At 37.3% G+C, this 20076-nt stretch overlaps 1 protein-coding gene across 5 annotated transcripts in view; it reads right to left on the bottom strand.

Moving 5' to 3' along the window:
* Positions 1-20076, bottom strand: part of ZDHHC14 (zinc finger DHHC-type palmitoyltransferase 14) — a 94590-nt gene that overhangs the window by 38708 nt on the left and 35806 nt on the right. For 3 of the 5 annotated variants that reach the window (XM_059468205.1, XM_059468207.1, XM_059468203.1), the window contains one exon: positions 2167-2339. In XM_059468205.1, the coding sequence (XP_059324188.1) occupies positions 2167-2339 (173 nt within the window). The remainder of the gene's footprint in view (positions 1-2166; positions 2340-20076) is intronic. The other 2 variants (XM_059468208.1, XM_059468206.1) reach the window with 1 other exon arrangement.

Below are 20076 nucleotides of genomic sequence, written 5' to 3' on the forward strand. Positions count from 1 at the left end.
CCCTATTCTTCACCTGAAGAACGCTGATAGCCTAGGTAGAAACATTTTTTGCTCTTAATATCACCACCCTGTTCCCAGAAAGTCATCTGAAAGGACAAAGTACTGACAGCTTCTTCAGAAGGTCTTATTTTGAGAACCATTCTTCCTAATCAGCTCATCCTGGTCTATGCTTTCTAAAGTAAAAAAATAAAGTTTTATACACTTCAAGAGAACTTCAAAATAGCATTCTTAAATTACAATTCGTTGTCTTGGGACACAACTGTTTCTCAGTGCATCTGTAATAATTTCTGGGAGGCTGCTTCTCAAAGAGACCAGTAGGGCAGGGTAAGACTCAGAATGATTTTATCTAAGAATGATTTTAATAAAGTGAAAGCTAGAGATAGGCTACATTAGCACATTTTAGCAAAGAAAGTATTTGGTAAAGGCATTATTTTTAGGTGAGTTATCTGAAGAACCTCCTTGTCTAAAATAAATTAATGTTAACCTTGCACCCCATCTTTAGAAGGGGCCTCAAGTTGAAAGGTACAGCAAGGGAATCCAGCCTGCATGATAGTTTTGGAAAATCTAGTCTTCTCTTCAGCTGCAGGAGCCATTCAGCTTTTCCTGCTGCACAGATAGCACTCCACTAGGATACACCTTTTTTGGGCACATAAAAAACCACATAATGTAACAGTACAAAAATATTTCTCTCCACTTCCATTGTTGAATCCAGAATCACAATTTTAGGGCAGAATGATTTCTTATAGCTAGCTAGCTTGTTCCTCTATTACACTTGCCATAAGCCCTCATGCTTGGGGACTCCACATTTGCTGCCACTGTAATTCCTCGCTTCAATATTCCACTGGCCCTTCTTGGAAGAGTACTGCCTTTGCTACTGCTGAAGAAAAGACCATGGCTTTGATCAGCTCAGCAGCCTCAACCTGTGAACAAGTATACAATACCATTTCAAAATAATTATCATTTTTAAACACAAGTTCTGCAATTGCGGCACACAGGAGCAATTTGACTGTCCCCTCTAGTATATTCAATTTGTATTTTTAGTTTTGTATTTTGTCAAAACTCTGACAGATGCCAACATAAAATTATTCTTGTGAGCTGCTTATTTGAAATAATTTATTTCCTGACATAGATCAGTGCTTCTGTGAACACAGGATAAATAAGAATTCCCAGAACAGGAACCTGTACCTGTGTTTTGCACTAAAGGTGGTACCTTATTCTAAGCAAAGAATTCCTTGAAGGAGATCAATAAAAGTAAATCATAACACTGGTTACAAAAAGGTGCTAAATGAATGCTTCATTATATTTTTCCATATTTTTATGCACTTCTGATATTCAGATAAATAGCAAACATTTTAATATTTCTATCATAAAAAGCCTAGAACTGCACTTATGGTATTAAACATCAAGGAGGCTGCAAGTATTTCTTGCACAGACTTGTTACCTGTCTTTTCAATTACATGAGTGAGCACTTCTCTGAAACTGCTTCAAAAAAATGGAACTTCCACTATCATATCAAAGCAGATATAGTAGCATTTACTAAGGTTGAGTAGCTTATTAAGCTCACAAACCCACTATTTATGAAGCAGTTGCACAAACTCATCCTGTGTTCTCTTATGTATTCAGCTACTCAGCATATTTGTACCTGTAGAAGTCCCACTTACAGAATTTAGTTAACAATGCTCTTGCTAAGCAAGAATGGTTAAATCCAGCTCTATACTTTAATTATGCTTGCTTTACTAAAAAACAAGTAACATTTTTACTGTATATTAACACAGAGACTTTTCTGACTCTTTTGCATTATAAATAACATAATTAAATTCAGTTAAAATTCTGAAAATACACTGTTTTAAAAACACACAATTGTAGATCTTCTGCAATATCAGCTTTCTTGTCAAAAACACTTTAAAAATACAGAGAGATTTCTACCAGACTTGCTGAGAAGTATTTATAGTAATAACTATCACTGTAAAAGGCCAGGGTTTTGTTTGCTTTCTTGGTGAAGGACTTATCAATCATCTTTCCACAGGAATCATGCAATGTCAGCAGACATTACAGCTGCAGAATAATGACTGTGGCAAGGGAGGAGTAACTCCTGCCAGGAGCAGAGCAGCACACTGCCTTCACACAGCACATGCACCCTCGGGAGGAAAGGAAGAGACAACAGACCTTCGGTGTTACCTATTTGTCTCTCTAGATCTGCTGCCTCATCTGGTGTTGCGCGGGGGAGGACACCAGGGTCACTGAAACTAGTGCGCAGCAGGGTCCCCATCACGAAAAAGAAAAGGATCCCACCAATTGCAGGAATGGCAGGGGTAATCTTCTCTGACAAATACGGGCAACTGCAAAAGGAAAAAGAGTCAACAATCAGCAACACACAATGCAACTTGCTCTCAAAAATTCTACCTCTATAAATGCATATGAAGAATTCACCTTCTTCTCATGATGCATTACTTGCCATGGAATGTTTACTGAAGCTGAAATTTCTGTTTATGTGCTCTGCCATTTTTCATAGTATATTCAATATAATAAAGGCACAAGTAGCATAATAATGACCTCACTATATGCAATACTCATTTACATAAGAAGATAAAATATTTTTATTGCAGCATAATAAGCTTATATATTTCTTCACCTGCTGCCCAATTACATAAAAGTAAATTGGGCAGAGAGAGGAAAGGGGAAATAATCTGAAGAAGCCCATAATATGAAGAAATAAGCCACACTGAAATAAATAATTAAGTCTATAAAATGGATTTATCATCCACCAGAAAGATGGTGCTCAAGAACATGCAACGCATTCCTTTAACAGTCTTGGTGTATCTGAATATTTTAACGTGTCTACTGATTTTCCTTCTTGACCCATTTCTGGTAAGTTAGTAAATTTGTTTACTCATTTACAAAGTAAGAAGAATGCAAATGACAGGTCAACACACCTGGGAGCAAAGAAGCCAGGGGCATGTCTACGGCAACATCAACAGCCCATGACCAGGGCAAAAATGGCTCTATGTTTACCAGATTTACAATATACACGCAGGGTTTAAGACTGGATTACAGTTCAAGCAAATTTTCCTCTGTGCTTCACATATGATTAAATCAAAATGGACAGAAAGGCTGGAATCCAACCAATACACAAATATAAGTATCTCTTTACAGCTCTGCAAAAAGAAGGGATATGAACACTTGGACATTACAGAAGTATTGCAGCACCATCTTAGACAACACACAGGCTGAAGACTCTCTTCATAGCTCTTATATTAAGTAGGTGTGGGTAGAGTACCAAGATGGCTTCATGTACTTTTGATGTCTGCATAAGAAGTCATAAAATGAGCCTAAAAACAGAAATCAAAAATCAACAAGTTCTAGGCCTTAGGGCTTCATCTAAAGCTTCTTCATCAAGTTTAATTAACAATAGATTCCCTATTCCTGCTGACTGCCTGAAATGATGACTCAGACGTGCAAGCTTTTGCACTGCAAGTCAGTTAACCTCAGTGGAATGTTAACTCTAAGCAAGTGATGACAATGTCAGCTCCACTGTCCTTCACTTCTGCAACAGGATGGGGAGAGAATGGAAACACTTTTCATACCAGCTGCCATGTACAAAGCATTTATCTCCCTGCATAACCCTCTTAAAAACACTTGGCTGCTTCACCAAACCTAGAGGGTTTCATGGATGCAGTGAGTCCATATGCACGACATAGTGTACACCATAACAAGTGGAAATCATCTCTCCCTTCATTAATGCAATACTACAGGTGCAACAAGTTACAAAAGAATAAAAAGATACCTGGTTCTTAAAAAAAGATGAGGCCCAAGAGATACTGGGGTTTCAGATAACAAATAGACCACCGAAATGGTAGGAAACATCCTTCATATGTATGCTTTTAGGAAAATATTCAAAGGCCCAGACTTATTAAATCAGTGCTAGCTAAAGGAAGCAGCAGCAAGATGTAAGCCTTGGTAGCTACAAGCCTTGCTCCTCTCATGTCAGGAAAAGCCAGTCAGAACGAATAGCCAAAGAGAAGCTTTCACACTGCACGAATGCCCTACTGCTCAATTTATTTCTGGCCACAAAGGACTACTGAAATCAAAACCACGTAATGTGCTCAGAGAAGAGTACAAATAGGCTGCAAGAACATATTTTTAAAAGGATTAGAGGGAATGTGTACATTAATGAACACTAAATATAGCACAGTTCTCTCACTCTTCTATTGCATTATTCATTACATGTACTCAAGAAATTGCAACTGTGCTGAAGTCTGTTGACCAAACAAGAACTCTATGTGTGTGAAAGGTAACTTGAGATAATCTCAGGGCAGCACAGTAGGCACAGTACTACTTCAACACTTGCCAACACAAAACCAGCAATGGCATTACATACACAAATTCTCACTGATGCTCACAGGATGGAAACTAAGGGCCATGACTCCAACATGTTTCCTTTTAACAATAAATTCACATGAAAATGGTAGAAAGAAAAAATTGATGTGCTGAAATACTAAGAAAGCCCAACATTGCTGAAAAGCAATGTTTGCAGTACAGCAAAAAAGCATGAAAAAATCTGTCTCTGCCTTGCCGAACCAAGTCCACCTGCAGTGAAAAAATCTCCATTCTCAAAGCCCTGTACAATCTGCACAACAAGCACGAGATAATCTGCTTTGCCTAAAGTTGCTTTTAAGGTTTAACAACATATATTTTATCACCTTTGACTTGAAATTAATTCAGCAGTAATGCAGAAAAGACTGAAGATGGCATCTAATAACCAAGTCACGTTCCACCAATTAAAAAATTATTTCAAGCTGAGAAACCAGTTTCTTACAGCAGCTCCTTACAGAAAGTCAGACATTAGGTCTGGGCAGGACCATTTCATACAGTCTGATTTATGTACAGACCATATAATATTACATGAGCTTGCAGAGAGCTCTATGACATCTCTCCTTTAAAAACATCCAATTAATTTTTTAAATACTTGTGAGATAAATCTAAAAAAAACCAAAACGAACAAAAATGAGCAGATACCATTAGACCTCTTTTTCTTCACATTTGTTTAAAAAAAGGGGAAAAATCTTACTTCTCCTGAGTTATTAAAAAATCTATTAAATGTGCCTTCAAATTAAAAACATGGATCTTAGGTCAAAAGTGTGAAAAATCTGTAGAAATATACTTGCATATTTATATATTTTATATTTGCATGCTTATATAACAAATGTATTTGTACTGCTACATTAAGTCAATATTATTTTAAACACTTCTAGTGTTACTACTTTTAGAATTGTTAAATACTGAACACAGAAAAAGATTATCCCTCATGTTTGCTCAGATTCCTTAATTTAACTGAGGATGTATCCCTTCAGGCAGCAGCTTCCCTTGGATATTACAAGAAGTATCTTTTTAGGAGGGTATTTTCAGTGATTTCTTAAAGCAAACGCTAGTGAGTATTTCCTGACAGCAAATTTCAGAATTCCCCCTGCAGAGGGAATCCCTGTGCAGAGACCTGCCCACTGCCAGTAACACTTTGATAAACAGCAGAGAGCTCCAGGACAGATGTCTGTCCTACTGCAGAGCAAGCAGTGACAAACCTTTTCCAAGTGGCACTTGGTGATGACTAGATATGAACTGACATCCTCAGTTTACATCTTAGACAAGGTAAAACAGCTGTTTTAAATCAGCATCTGCAAGGACAGCAAGTACTGACTAGGCCTATCCCAGAAACCACATTTTTAGAAATTATTACTAGACCACCGACCCCATTAGAAACTGTTACTCTGAAAATAGCTTTTTCACACAAGAATGTTTGGATCCACACACAGCAAACTGTAACATAACTTGAAGTTTTGAATTAATTGAGAACTTTGATACTTTTAGCCTTGCTTTTTGCTTGCCTTCACAGCTGCTTTTTTGAAGCATCATGTGAAAGTCTGCATGAGTGTAGGAGGGAAATAAAATCTGGTGGAAGACTAGTCTGTCACAGCTCGATAAAAATAAAAACACCCTGGCACAGAAGAGATAATTATCAAGCATCACCCCTGTGAACAAAGGATGCAGGGGAAGTACAAAAGCAACTCTTACCACCCAGCAGCCCTCGTCACTGCGTGACCACACTCCCTGTGGCTACTGAGATCAGCAGAAAAACACTTCTAGGAGCTGTGCTGAGGAGCACAGTCAGAGTCCTACAACTTTCAAGCACTGTCATGAGAAAAGGGGAGGAAAGAAAAGAAGTCTCCTGAAGGCCTTTCCTGGAAAGATGATGACTTTCCTGAAAGGTTCACTGACAGTAATTCACTAATGAGGAGACTCAGTGAATGACAAATCTATCCAGTACGGGTATCTGGAGAGGGGTTGAGCCTGTATTTAAAAAAAACCCCAACAAACCAGGGTTTTATACATTGAAGATTTAAATTAATATTTGTTCAGTTGGCATGTGGAAAACAATAGAAATACAAATTTAATGCAAAGATGAGATAGCTATCACACTTAATTACACTAATTTTAAAAAAAGGCCCTACAAGCTTGGGTTGCAAGACTGCTAAGAGGATACTGTATGTCAAGCTATTCATCAATATAAAACTCTTTGTAGCAGATATAAAATATATGTACTCTAGGAAAAATATAAATATAGTTGAGATATGTAACATAAAGAAAGAAAATTATTGTTCCTTTTCCTACATCATCAACTTTGTTTCTGTTTCTGCTCACACTGCCTGTTTAATGCATCAGTGGCTACTGGCATGCAGGTGATATCCAACAGAAGAGAGAAGGCTGGCACTGGGCACCCTGGCTTCAGCTCCACACGTTACAAGTTCACATCTGAATGAGACTGGGCTGCTTTCTTTAAACTAGCCCAAGGGGTTTGTTGTTTCTCCTTCCACTCTCATTTATGGCTCTTCTCAGCTTACCCTTCCTTTCAGCTCCACTGCATCATTGCTCCAAGCCACTGTCCCAAACTTCTGCCCTTATGCCAACACAAATCTTTGTCAGGCTCTTTTGTGAGCAAAGTAAGTTTACTAAAATGTGTGAAAATGACACCATTTTGTTGACTTCTCTTTCTGTCTCTCTAACAAACGAAACATGCACTTGAAAAGGATATTAGCACAAAGCAAGGGAAAAAGAAGCACACACAAAACTACAGGGAGAGGGAAATTTGGACAGTGAGAGGGAGAAGACCTCTGTTTCAGCAGCTCTCAGTAAGGTTTTCATTCAGACCACAGCTTCCTGTGAAACCATGTTCTAACCCTGACCTCTTCCAGTTCAGAGATGGCAAGAGAATATCCATATATAGACAGATTAAAGGCAAAGCAAGACTCTGGGCTAAAACAAAAATAGTTTATAACTTATTTTTCTAATAAGTTGCCAGTGCAGCCAAGGACATGCACGAAGAGCAGCACGGGCAGAGGAAGATGTAAAGATGGGCAAAACGTGAGGGCACAGCAAAACCTTGGAAGCTGCTGCCTGATAAAGAATTTATAAAGATAAACAGGACAAAGAATGATCAGAGTGAAATTCTTCCACTGTTGTGCGGTTTGGAGGCTTCCTTAACTTGTTTCTTTCAGAAGTATGCTGCAGGCACACAAAAAATGTAGTATAATTTGAGTATAGATTAGTCCAAGTAATGTAAATTCCTAACAAGATTAGCTAAGGAAGTTTTGCATTATTTTCCTACATCTGCTTCATTCTTTTGTACAGCTTTTAAAATCCCTATTGAATTGTTTTAGGGATATTAAGCAACACACAGACTAATTTCAATAGGATTTGAAATTTACTTTTAAAAAACTACTTTATTTCATTATTATTTGTTTTGAGAATTCTTTCTAAATCATACACTCTCTCATTTTACAATGGTAAAGCAGTTTCAAATACTTACTTGATAAAATACAAGACAAAAATCACTCTTTTGACAATTTGCTTCATTTTAAATTCAGGAAATCTGGAGTGTTGCAAGCATGTGAAGACTATGGAGAACAGAACAGTTGTCAAACAAGGCAGAATGACAACAGGAACAGGAGCAATAGCAGCAATAGCCAGAATACTACCTCCTCATCATCTTAATAATCTCAGATATGTCTTCATCAGAAAGACATATTTATTGAATGGATTCAGATGAGAACTACTGTAAGTTTATTCTCTATTTTACAGTATTAGATGCATCTTATTTTTTCAATACTTGCTATATTTCTTGGGGCTAACTCCATTTAAAATTATTTCTAATTGAAAATAATTTTTAAGTGGAAACCCATATAAACTAGTAGTGACTCTGGCATGTAGCAAAGTATCCTAGCCTCTACCAGCACATAGAAATGACTACTTAACACAAAGAGGATTAATATGATGAAATCCCACAGATTACTGAACCAGCATGATCCTTAAACCTAACAAGGTAAGTGCTTTATAGGTTCTCTCCAACCTATTACAAAATAAAATTAGCTTAACATTGCCCTGAACAGCAAAAGCTCAACAACTGGTCTTCAAAGTTTCATGCAGAAACTGGATGCAGTTTGGCCTTTAAAGCTGCTCAAACCCATGAGCAATTAATAAGAATGAGAGACTTCAGAGACCTTTCTCCTCTGGCTCAAACCTGCAGGCATTCAATGGAACTCCTTACAGCACTGACTCCATTCAATTGTAATGCATTACCATTGAAATAAGACTTACACTGGTTCAATTTGGATGCAGGAGTTCGGATGAAGCAAAGCAAGCACTGTTGATTAGGATATTGTAGAAGATAACCACAAACTCTCTCCTACAAGTAAAGATCTCAAGGGTTTAATGCAGCAGATACACAACAATCAAAGTAACAGCCTTGCGTGACCTCCCAGTTTTTATTGCTATGTGAATTAACTCTAACGATCCACTGTTGAACTTCAAAGCTGGAATAAATAAAATGCATCACGCAAAATGAACCTGTCTGCAAAACAGATGTGATTACTGAACCTCCTACAAGGGCAATTATATTTTACTTTGTTCTAGAGATAAGGAACATCTTTGTTTTACAAAACACTATTTAAAAAACTATGATTCCATCACCTGTTGGCCAGAAATTTCCAAGCAAGGTAGTAAGAAAATGGGGAATATCTACCAAACTGGTGGATACATCAAATGCCTGACTTATGAAAAGTCAATGCAAGTATAACATATCCTCAAAAGACAAACTTAGAAAAGGCATAGCTTCCAAACATGCAGCAAATTGAAGTCTTGCTTTATTGCTACTTCCGTTCCTTGACTAATTACTTACTTGAAAAACTAAAAATACATTTGCACTTAAATTTTCCAGTTTTGCATACAGTGCAAGGTTTGGTTTGCACAGTGTAAGACGGCACCAATCAATGAATTCCACTAAATACAGAAACTTGTAATTTCTTTTAAACAGCCCACATAGAACACCTTCTTTCCTGTTGTGCTTCATATTGCTTCCTTACTACTACTTATTATTTCCTGTTATGTGATTTTATAACTAAAGCATCAGGTTAATCCCAAGTACTAATGAACTGAAATGAAAACTGGGACAAAACAAGCGGAAATGCCTCACGCCACAACTAAGTCCCTAAAGGAGTGTGAGCTTCGAGATGATTTTTCACGGCATCCTCTGGAAACTGAAGCACACACAAATAAGCTGCTGCCAGTTATTGACTCTGAGCTTTCAGTGAGCCATAGCTTGTTTTCACCCTCCCCCATCTATAAGGTTTAAAGGCTATATGTAAAGCCTAGCTCTTGCTAAAGGGCAAAGGCCTGTCAATGCCATCCCCACCTCTGGCCACATTCCACTGTCACTTACCCTGTATGGCACAAATGAGCTGCCTAATGCTGAGCTAAAACAGAAGAATTGTTTTTCACCTGTTCCCTTTTCTGAAAAGAACCAAAACCACCAAATTCAAAAAAACCAAGACCACCAAACTCAAGAACTCCCAAAAACATTAATCTTCTGTCTGATCAATTTCCTAAACAATTTAATTCACTGTGCAATTAATGAGTGCCAGAGAACAGGTAGGAACACTCAGAGGGCAGGATGAAGTTCAACTGTGATTTCTAGATCCATTCAGCTGCTTTGTGGAAATCCCATCCATAATCATAATATTAGAATAGTGGATCCAGTGTCTTATTGCCATGATTTAACCTAGCAGATGCCTAAACACCACACAGCTGCTCATTTATCCTGGATTATTATTTTTTTTTACTCTTCTTTCCTCTGCAGTTCTCTGTATTACAAGTCTTTTGTATAGAACACACAAATGAACTTTCATCTAAAATACAGGAAAAAATATTTACATCTTAACTGCTCAGTGAAAGCCACTATAATAAAAGCCTTTGAATATTCATTGAAAAGCAGACACAGCACTTCCTAGGGATCCTTTACTTATAAAAATGGAGAACTGATAATGCTACCCACCCTACATATCAAAAGTATGTATCACATTGTTATAAATAGAGCAACTGGGAACATAAAGCAAGGAGGAGGAGGATAAAACCAAGAGAGATCAACCTCCTCTTCCCAAAAGAAGCAGAGCTGAGCAATGCAGCAACTTGATCATAAAAAGACTCAAGAGGCTTGTTTGTAGTAACTTCACTGCCCTGGGTCTCCACAAGTGCTGGAGGAGTTTTACCTGAAATGGCATCCCTTGCTTTCTCCTGCTGCCTCCTCACAGTCTCATGAGAATCTCTGGTCCCACACTGAGCACTCATTGGAGAGGCAGACTGGCATACTGCAGGCTACTTCAGACTAAGAAAACACCCCAACAACTAATTTGCACTCATGATTCCAAAGCAGTGCCAGATCTCCATATCTAAAAATGGGTCAGTTTAAATATATCAACTTGCAAAAACCAGCTTGAGGCAAATCATTTATTTCATAGAAAAAATAAAGCACACAGTGCTTCATCTACACAGAGAGCATCACCACTACAAATATTTGGATTAGCAATATAATTGAAACAACTAGGAATAGCCTTTTACTGTTTTGCCTTAGAACTGAGACTTGGGTGCAAGTCACAAAAGACCAGGCATGAAAAGTTTAAGAAATAGATTACAATGAAAGATTGCTTCTGAATCACCAGAGTTTAGCAATGTCATAGCAGTCACCTGCAGGGATGTGTGCAGAGCAGACTGCAGTGTTTGAGTAATGCAACACTTTCGTCTGAGTATTTCCTTTTTTTGGAAGGCATTTAAATGCTCTTTCTAGACTTCTATGTTAAATACTTATCAAACCTAGATAAGCATGGTCAAATCGAAAATCAGCGGCTTTATCATATCATGCTTTTCTCTGTACTTCCATAAACACATGACCGAGGGCACTTTCCTCTTAGGAAAGGCCATTGACTGAAATTATTAATTTCATATTCTCTTCCTGAACATTTCTATAGTTCATCAAAAGTTATTTTTACCATACATCAATGCTGTATCAAATTAGGTGATTAATAATTAATAATTCTGTATTAAATAAAGGTGATCTGTATTAAATAAAGGTGATTAAATCACCCATTTAAATAGGAAAAAACATATTCCAGCATATTTTCTCTTAAGTCAGTGACAACAAAAATACAGATCACAGAAAAGTACAATGAAGTTATCACGGAAATGTTACTTCAAAAATTAAAAATTAAGGTTGAAAATCATCCCTGTGAATGGTTTAAAGTTCAGGTTATCACAGAAGGTTCTGTAGCAAGTGCAACAACAAAAAATGTCCACATTTAAAATAATTATGCTCTTCACACAAATGTCACTTAAGAACTATAGTTACTTTACAGTTACATGACATACAGTAACCAAATATCTTGACTGCTAATGCATAAACCAGATCTGAATGTCAAATGAACAAAGAAATGCCCAGTTTTTACAGTTTCTTAAAAATATTTTATTCAAAATTCTCACTCAGTTTTAATTTTTTGTCATATGCAAATTTCCTTTACTACTGTTTCATTGAGATTTTCAAGCCTCTTCCAATATGCAATTTTGTCCAGTAATTACCACAACTCCTAATTTTAATGTGAACCAAAATAGAATTTTAGAGAACACCCTGTGTTTGTTAATCTCCCCTGCCTCATCTCTTCAGGCAGGGTAGATTAACAAACACAGGGTGTTACTGCTATCCTTCTTTGAAAGTATAATTTATTCTTCAGTTTAACATCTATCTATTTTTGTCAGACTGCCAAAACTCCTAAAAATTGTCACAAGAAGGTGAAGCAAAGAAAAGGTCTTTGTTACATCCACTGTGACTATAAATTTCAAATCCTTTTCTTCTTCTAACATTTCAATTACACAACTTGCTAGCACCTGTATATGACACGATCCCCACTGAAGGATTACTTTTTTTGCCATATTTACACAGACACCAGCAGACAGCTTTGCAAGTGGAATGATGTGAACTCTCTCCCTAAGGCAAACCAGCCATGAAAATCAGGGAAAAGCTCAGTTACTTCACTGTTCCCAGAATATACTCTCTGGAATTGCAACACAAGATTTATTCTCCATCTTTCCACTGTCAAACATGTTCTGCTGTTCACCTTCCAGTTTCAGATGCTGACATAAAAACCATTTCCACAGTCACTCTCAACCATGCAAATACCACACCAACTCTTGCTCTTTGGCACTTTTACATAAACAGGAAACCAGTGGGGCATGAAGCTGAATAGAAATGGAAATCTTTTGAATACCTAAAACAATTGCACAGAAGCTAAAATAAAAGATTGCAATTGGCTGTACAAAATGACATCACATTACAACCTCCATCACTGCAGTGCACCATCTCTAAATGTACATCAGCAATGTGCAACCTGTTTCACTGAGTACTCCAAGCATTGATATCATGAGCTCCACCTTTTGCCCTGGTGTTTTCTGTCTTTAACAAGTTTTGCTGCTTTGGCAAGTCCCTCAGACTCCCTCCTGCCTGAGGAGCTGCCCAGGCCCTTTTGTCAAATCTGAATGCACACCTTCTTCATGCTACAGCACCAGAGGGGAGCTGCAGATTTTACACCCCACCATGTCCCAATTTATCTGAGGATATTCGCAACAGAATTTAAAGAGAAGCTGCTACCCTGGGTTAATCAGTGCCTTCATACAGAGCAACACAAACAGACCATAACCAGGAGGAAGATCCAAAGTTTGGTAACATTCTACAGCTTCTTCTAACCTGTCTTCTGATTACATCTCTTCTCCATGGCAAAGCTTGCCTTTTTCAGGTTGGCAGAACATACTACAGCCAAAAACATGAGCTACATGGAACTAAGAAGCTGCTTATGTCCCTTCAAATAGCTACACTAAATGAAAGGATAAATGCCTAATGTGTTGCTCCTCCTTCCTTTCTGTGTCCCTTACATGATAACAAAGTTCAGGAGTTTTCAGGCTTGTGCCCAATTTCTGAATAGTTTTTCTATGAAAAGGTGCAACATAATGGAGATTTATAGCATTTTCTGTCTGCAAGTGTTCAGAAAGGAGCAACCTGGGTGCATCTTACTCCTGGTTCTAAAAATTACACTACAGCTCACAGTGAATAAATGACACAGCAAAGTGTACATCCAACACTGCAGCAGAGTAAGCAATTTCTATTTACAAATAAAGGACAGACCAGGAGCACAAGCTCGTCTTTCTTCACAGGTATACAAAACCCTTTTTTTCTAGACCATTTCCATTCTTTTCTCATATTTGACAGTTTGTCAGATACATTTTTATTTTGTCCATGAAGTCAAAGCTTACAAGTCTACAGAAGATTCTAATGAGATTTTGCTGAATGGATGAAACAAGAAGCAAAGACTACACATCTTATAAAAACAAGACATTATCCTAAACCACACTCTAATACAGAGAGAAACTTCTATTTCAAATTTATGTTAATTAAAATGCTAAACATTACATTTTTGTCCTAAACTGCAATACAACATGAATAACCTCGATGTCCCAAATACATACTAACAACCTTGCTTAAAACATGCAGAATACTAGGGCTGGAGGGAAATAGAAGCAAACATGCAGGAGCTGTGAGTGCAATTATCCTATTCAGAAAAGCTACAGACCTTAAAAGAGCAAACAGCATGGCAAATACCAAGTTGCCAGTAGAGCTGTATTCATTCTCCCAAAAGATTTTTAATGCAACTACTCCTGAATTAAAATTCATAGCCACAAATTCATATGAGCTCTATTACTGCTGTCTGAATCCTCACTAACACTGAGAAATACCAAGAGCTCTCTGCAATTTTTCAGTCTGTCAGAATGGTAAAGAGCCATTAAAATGTAACAGTCCACATCTGCCAACCCAGAGCCAGTGCCAAGCTTGTGTTTCAGGCTCATGTACTACTCAAAGGGTATGATCATCTCACTGTGAGCATCCTCAGGACAGCACAAATCTCCCTCTTTGAACATGAACACATTCTGCTGCTTCTTAACAGCAGTGATAATTATTCATAACATCTTCAGCTGTATTCTGTTCTGTAATCTAAAAAAAAAGGTAACACTTGTTCTGAAAGTCTGTCCTACCCTAGGGTAAGTTCCAGGAAAAGGACAGGATTTAGGAACATGATTAACACTGATTGTGACAGAACCTAGTGCCAATATGAATCCAGTCTTTGAGAGAGTTTTATTCATTTGTACTTTATTAACCCCCTCTCTCTTGTTCATGGAAACATACATACAATTGACAAAAGTAATTGAAAAATCTGTAGGCACACCACCCTTGAAAAAAACCTCTCAAGGTATTTCTCATATGGTACTGAAGAACTAAATTAAATATTAAGTTTCTATTCCAAGGTAATCAGCAAAAGTAAGCAAAGGGCAAACAAAAGCCCTAGTAGCATTACTGGCCAGAAGCAGTCTATTAGAATCAAACTGGTACAGGGAAGTGTCTAGATGACAAAATAAGCACTGAAAATACTTTTGAAATATATGGTGCAAAACCCCCAGTTGTTGATATGCTACATTACAACCCTACAGTGCAATCATCTCTATTTTGTATATGACATTATAATATTCATACTCAAAACAACAAAAAGCATTCCTTATTTTTTTTTAACAACTCTGCAGTCAGATGCTTGTAGCTTAGCCAACCCTGTGCAGCTGCTTCAACACCATGCCAATGCCTTCACTTCCTCAGCTTTCCTATCCTTAGGAAACAATCTCTGGAGAGCTAATGAGTATTGCACAAACAATACTGTATCCTCCAACTGCTGCTAAATGAAAAATCCATCTTTGCTTCTTTTGTTTCTTTTGAAGGACACTGAATGGATGCATAGGACTTCATTTTTGGTTTATGAAATAATATTTTATTTTCTTTCAAAAAGGAGACGGAGCAGCCTAAGAGAGGCCCATTACAATAGAGGTCAGAAACAGTTCAGTGGATGGGGCAGGAGAGCAGGGATCAGTTAAGCTGGCTTCCTGGATCAGCCAGCATTCTGTTGCGTGACCTTGTGCAAAGCCAATTCACCACACTCTGATCCCTCTCCTTTTTTGGAGCATAGACCTACCCAGGACACATTCAAGACAAAATTATGTCCCAAATCCTGTATAACTATAAAAATTCCCCTGGTTATTTATTTTTATTGGGGGATTTTTTGCTGCCAGTGAACCTTGATAATGGTCTTGGACACTACTGTACAAAAATACTGCCTAAGCAGCAAGCAAATCAGCTGGAACCTCTAGGTAATACTGAAATACAAATAATTACTAACAGGAAACACTGCTTGGCTTACACAATACAACAGGGGAAGAAAAAGGATGAGGACTTAAAATAGAAACTCCGTATGTTACTAAGCTGATTATGAGTTGGCTCATTAAAAAAATACTATGGTTACAAAAAAATTAAGAAAATTTATCAATCCAGAAGTGTTCCAGCTTCTCCTAAAAAGACAAGGTGTTTGTCCTTTATACATTTTTGATCTTGCTTTATAAAATTATACAATTCAGCTTCAAACAAAAACTTCTTTACTGGTTTTCAAATCTATTTAATAGGAACCTGATGCTGACAGACACGTTACGAAGTTTCTTTCCAAGTATGGGCAGCACATCTTTGTCAATATTTTAGACAATAACTCTAAGGACATTACTTCAAAGTTCTGGGGGGGTAAAAAGTTTCTAGAGATATGTGAATTGTCTTTTTTTTTCTATAGAGTGAATGATATTGAGGAAAAAAGCATGTTCCAAGAAAGTAATTTCATTCAAAAAAGCCCTAGACTTTCTGAATGTCAAGATCTGAGCCTCGAAGCAATCAGATATTATCTATTTGCTACTGTCAGGAATAACAGTAGTCCATACAGACCACAGTCATTTCCTCCATCACCAACATGCTAAGAGTAACTTTTTGTTGAGAGTCCAAATGAAGCTCCTCTTCCTCTCAGCCAGATTAGTCATTTCCACTCCTGCCTTGTGTTGACACAATGTTCCAGGGAGTAAGTGCAAGAGTGAGAAGTGAAATGGTTGCTTGTTTTTAAAATCGCTGGTTTTCATTGTTTAGAGTTGTCTGTGACTTACTGTTGATTGTTAATAAAAGATGATCACCAACTTTCAAAGATGTGAAATAATATTCAGTTAAACTCTAAACACAGCTACAAGAGAGAGAAGCTTTGAAATATTTTCAGGGAAAAATCAGACACCTCCATTTAATGTAAGGCACAGCATAGGATTGACTCCAGCACATTAAGTACTATGTAGTAATATTGAACTTGAAAGGAAAGCAACAGACATTCAGAGATAATATGAATAGGTGCTATTATACTTGCAGCCCATTATAAATGAGATGACTGATCAAAGAAATAAGCCAAAGCACATAAAAATCCCTAGCCCTTTCAACATTTTGCTCTTGAACTCCACAGAATTTCAGACTTTTTTGAAACAGAAAGCCCAATTCCACTCAGCGTCTTCAAAACACTTATCTAAGTTAAAATAAGTTATCATCCGCAGAGATATGAACTATATTTACAAAGCAAATTCTATCATTACCATCATAGCAACAAGGGAAGCTCGACTTTGCTCCTTTCTCTTGTTGTTGACTTTGTTATACAGCAGTTCCCTGAATCCTAGATAATGAGAAAAGTGTTGGTATTATACTTGATATAAGATTTGTTTAATTTGCAACTTCCTCTTGTGTCAGGCAAAAATATTAGCTGTATGATTTTATTTAGTAGAACTGGAATCTTCTTGGGATAGAACAACAGTTAAATTGTTAGTGTTGATTTATATTTTTTCCAGACTACAACATATAATTAGTGATAATACTTCATTAACTGTATGATTTCTAGGCTTAAGTAAATTATAAAACAATCCAATGGTTCCATGGGTAAAAAAACCTCCTACACTGTCAAACTCCCCTTATTTTTCACTTTCTTTGTTTAAATCTTGAATACAGACATCAGGCACTTTGCACGTTCTGCTTGCAAGAAAAGCACATCTCCACATCAGTCTCTCCAGCATTTACTGTTAGAAATCTCTGCTTAAGAAACTGGGCAAATCTGTATTTGTTCCCAATGCCTGTATGAGTTGATTACATGAACTCCAGCAAACCCAGAATCAATCACATGAGCCTAATCCAAAAGCCAAATGCTCAGTGCCATCTCTAAAATGACACAAACACCTCTAAATTGGGAAAGGATTAACACTGGAGCAGGACTACAAATGGACTCAGTAGTGGTGCTTACTGACCATTTGAGCTGGGAAGCACCAAAACCCCTTCCTTCAAAACAGCCTTCCTTAGTTCACAGCCCTCTCCTGTGAGCAAATTAATCCCTGTTGTCAGTTTTGAAGAGTCCTGAGTGTTGGCTGTTCCTCCACCCACCATGCACATTAGCTTTGAGACGTGGGGAGCAGCCATAAAGCAGCACCATGTGTTCACAGTGAAATTAAACTTTTAAAAGATGGCTGCCCAGGGATGCATCCTGATAAACAGTTCTTATAAATAAAAATGCAACCAATTTTTTTATTCCTACTTAGGTGATAAGACTATCTCAGTATCTGACAAATACTTCAGGGCTCCAACACTGCAGACTCCAGACAGAGGACAATTCCCTCTGCTCAGCAGCGAAACGGCTACTGAGACTACACCTGAGAGATTCTTTATACAGAAGGATGTTGTAACTCAGTGGTTTCAATTATCTCAAACTGGCAGGAAAGAGCTATATTCCAGTGCTATAAACCTATAATAAAAGAGAAAAGAATAATTTTTGGGGGAAAGGCATTTTCAATGCAGCACTGACTGAATAACTTCATTTTTGTTCCTTTCAGTACTGCTTCCTTTCCAACAAAAGCAAATTTTGAGTGACAGGAAAGTACATTTCCCTCTCTGCCCTGCAGCTCACTCTGTGACTGTGCAATCAATGGCAAAGTCTGAAATGGGAAAAAAGAAACCCACCAAAACCCAACAGCGCAGTGAATGATGAATGCCATACAAAAATATATGTCCTTGCATGGCCTGGAGCTTCAGAAAAGAAGAGAAAGATCCCTGAAGAAATACAAACATCCAAAAGACAGGCAAACCTTAGTTAACAAGGTTTTTTCCTTGAAAGTATTCATACTAACTACCTGCACACCACCACTACTGTTTTGTTAAGGGACATGATACTGAGTAAATTGGATTGACACAATGGCAATGATCAGCACGTGCCATCTTGTTGACAAAGTACAAAAATACACTTCTAAAAAATCATCATATAGTCAGACTTTCATGTGTTACACAGGTGACACTGAAGGCTAGATTTGTGCATTATTTCAACCAGCAACATTTCTTGTGGCACTTTTTTTTTCACTTGGTCTAACAAAGCAGAATGGAAAGACACTATCAACTGCACTTGAATTTAATCATGTCTCATTCACACTCAGAGTTGCATCATCTTAATTAAAGGCAGGACTGTAAGCAAGTGGAAGCAGCTTTATACCTTATAAGTAAATCACCCAATCCACTTCAGGTTAATTTATGTGTAATTCTAGTCACCAAAGCAAAGACGTCTAACAAAGGCATTAGGAAGGAAAGACAGACTCTTCCTGTGTGTTTAAGCTTTAACTTAAAGCTTATATCATGTTTTGGCATGAAGTCAGTACCCAGATTTTGGATCTTGGAGTTCCAAAGAGTAATGGAGTTTTGGCTTCCACACCCATGTGAAAGCTGGGTAGACACAGACAGAGCATAGGACTAAAGAATTCTCCAGCTACAAGGACAGCAGAGGAATCAATATGGATGGGAGCTGTAGTCACTACAGGAAAGTTCATTAAAGAACTGAACCTGAAGGACTCTTTCAGGAGAGGTCAGAAGAATAATAACAGACATTTGCATGTGAATATATGAAGCCTGGAAGATAACAACATGAAAAATTAGAAATAATGACAATGATAATCCAGAAAACTGAATAAAGCAGCATATTAAACCAGAAATTAAGTAGAAGTTTTTTTAACAAGTCTAAGAAAGTAGTTCTATGTTACCATATGAATAGCAAGCAACAAATAATTGCATTTTGAAACCAATTCTGACAAAAACTCTGAATTTGCCTTAATGACCATAAAAAGTACTTTAGAACATGCTTTGAAAGACCCAACTGATGAAAGTAAACAAAGTACAATGAAAGTCACATCTCCCACTATTATTCTTTCCATATTTACTCATAACTAAGGTGAACTAATAATACTTACAAAGAAATTCCTGCTTGTCCTATCCAGACACACATTGCCTAATTCAAGGTCCCACACCCTTTGCAAAAATACCTGCACAGTGACCCAAACCCTTATTCTACTCCAGATGGCCAAAAACCTCTACCTCTATCTAAATCATAACAAGAGCTCACAAAACCATGAAAAGAAAAGATAAAGAATAGAGAGGAATTTCTGGAGAACAAAGTCCATTGCATTTGCCAATGCAATCACACTTTTACCCTAGTTGCTTCGGCAATTTAGATTATCCACATGTAAGTCAAAAAGCCAACATAAAGTGGTTGACCCTCTATTTGACAGCCTGCTTCAACTATTTTTTTCTCAAATTAGTACACTTCTTAAAAGCAGATTACTGATCCTATATTACCACTACAGTAAACAACCCTAACTTATTAAAAGGCTGGTATGAAGCAACTTTGTTTTAAGAAAACATATGAATTAGTTTCACGGAAAACAGCTGTTTGAATCCAATTG

This window comes from Ammospiza nelsoni, chromosome 3, assembly GCF_027579445.1.
Source record: "Ammospiza nelsoni isolate bAmmNel1 chromosome 3, bAmmNel1.pri, whole genome shotgun sequence".
Lineage (NCBI taxonomy): Eukaryota > Metazoa > Chordata > Aves > Passeriformes > Passerellidae > Ammospiza > Ammospiza nelsoni.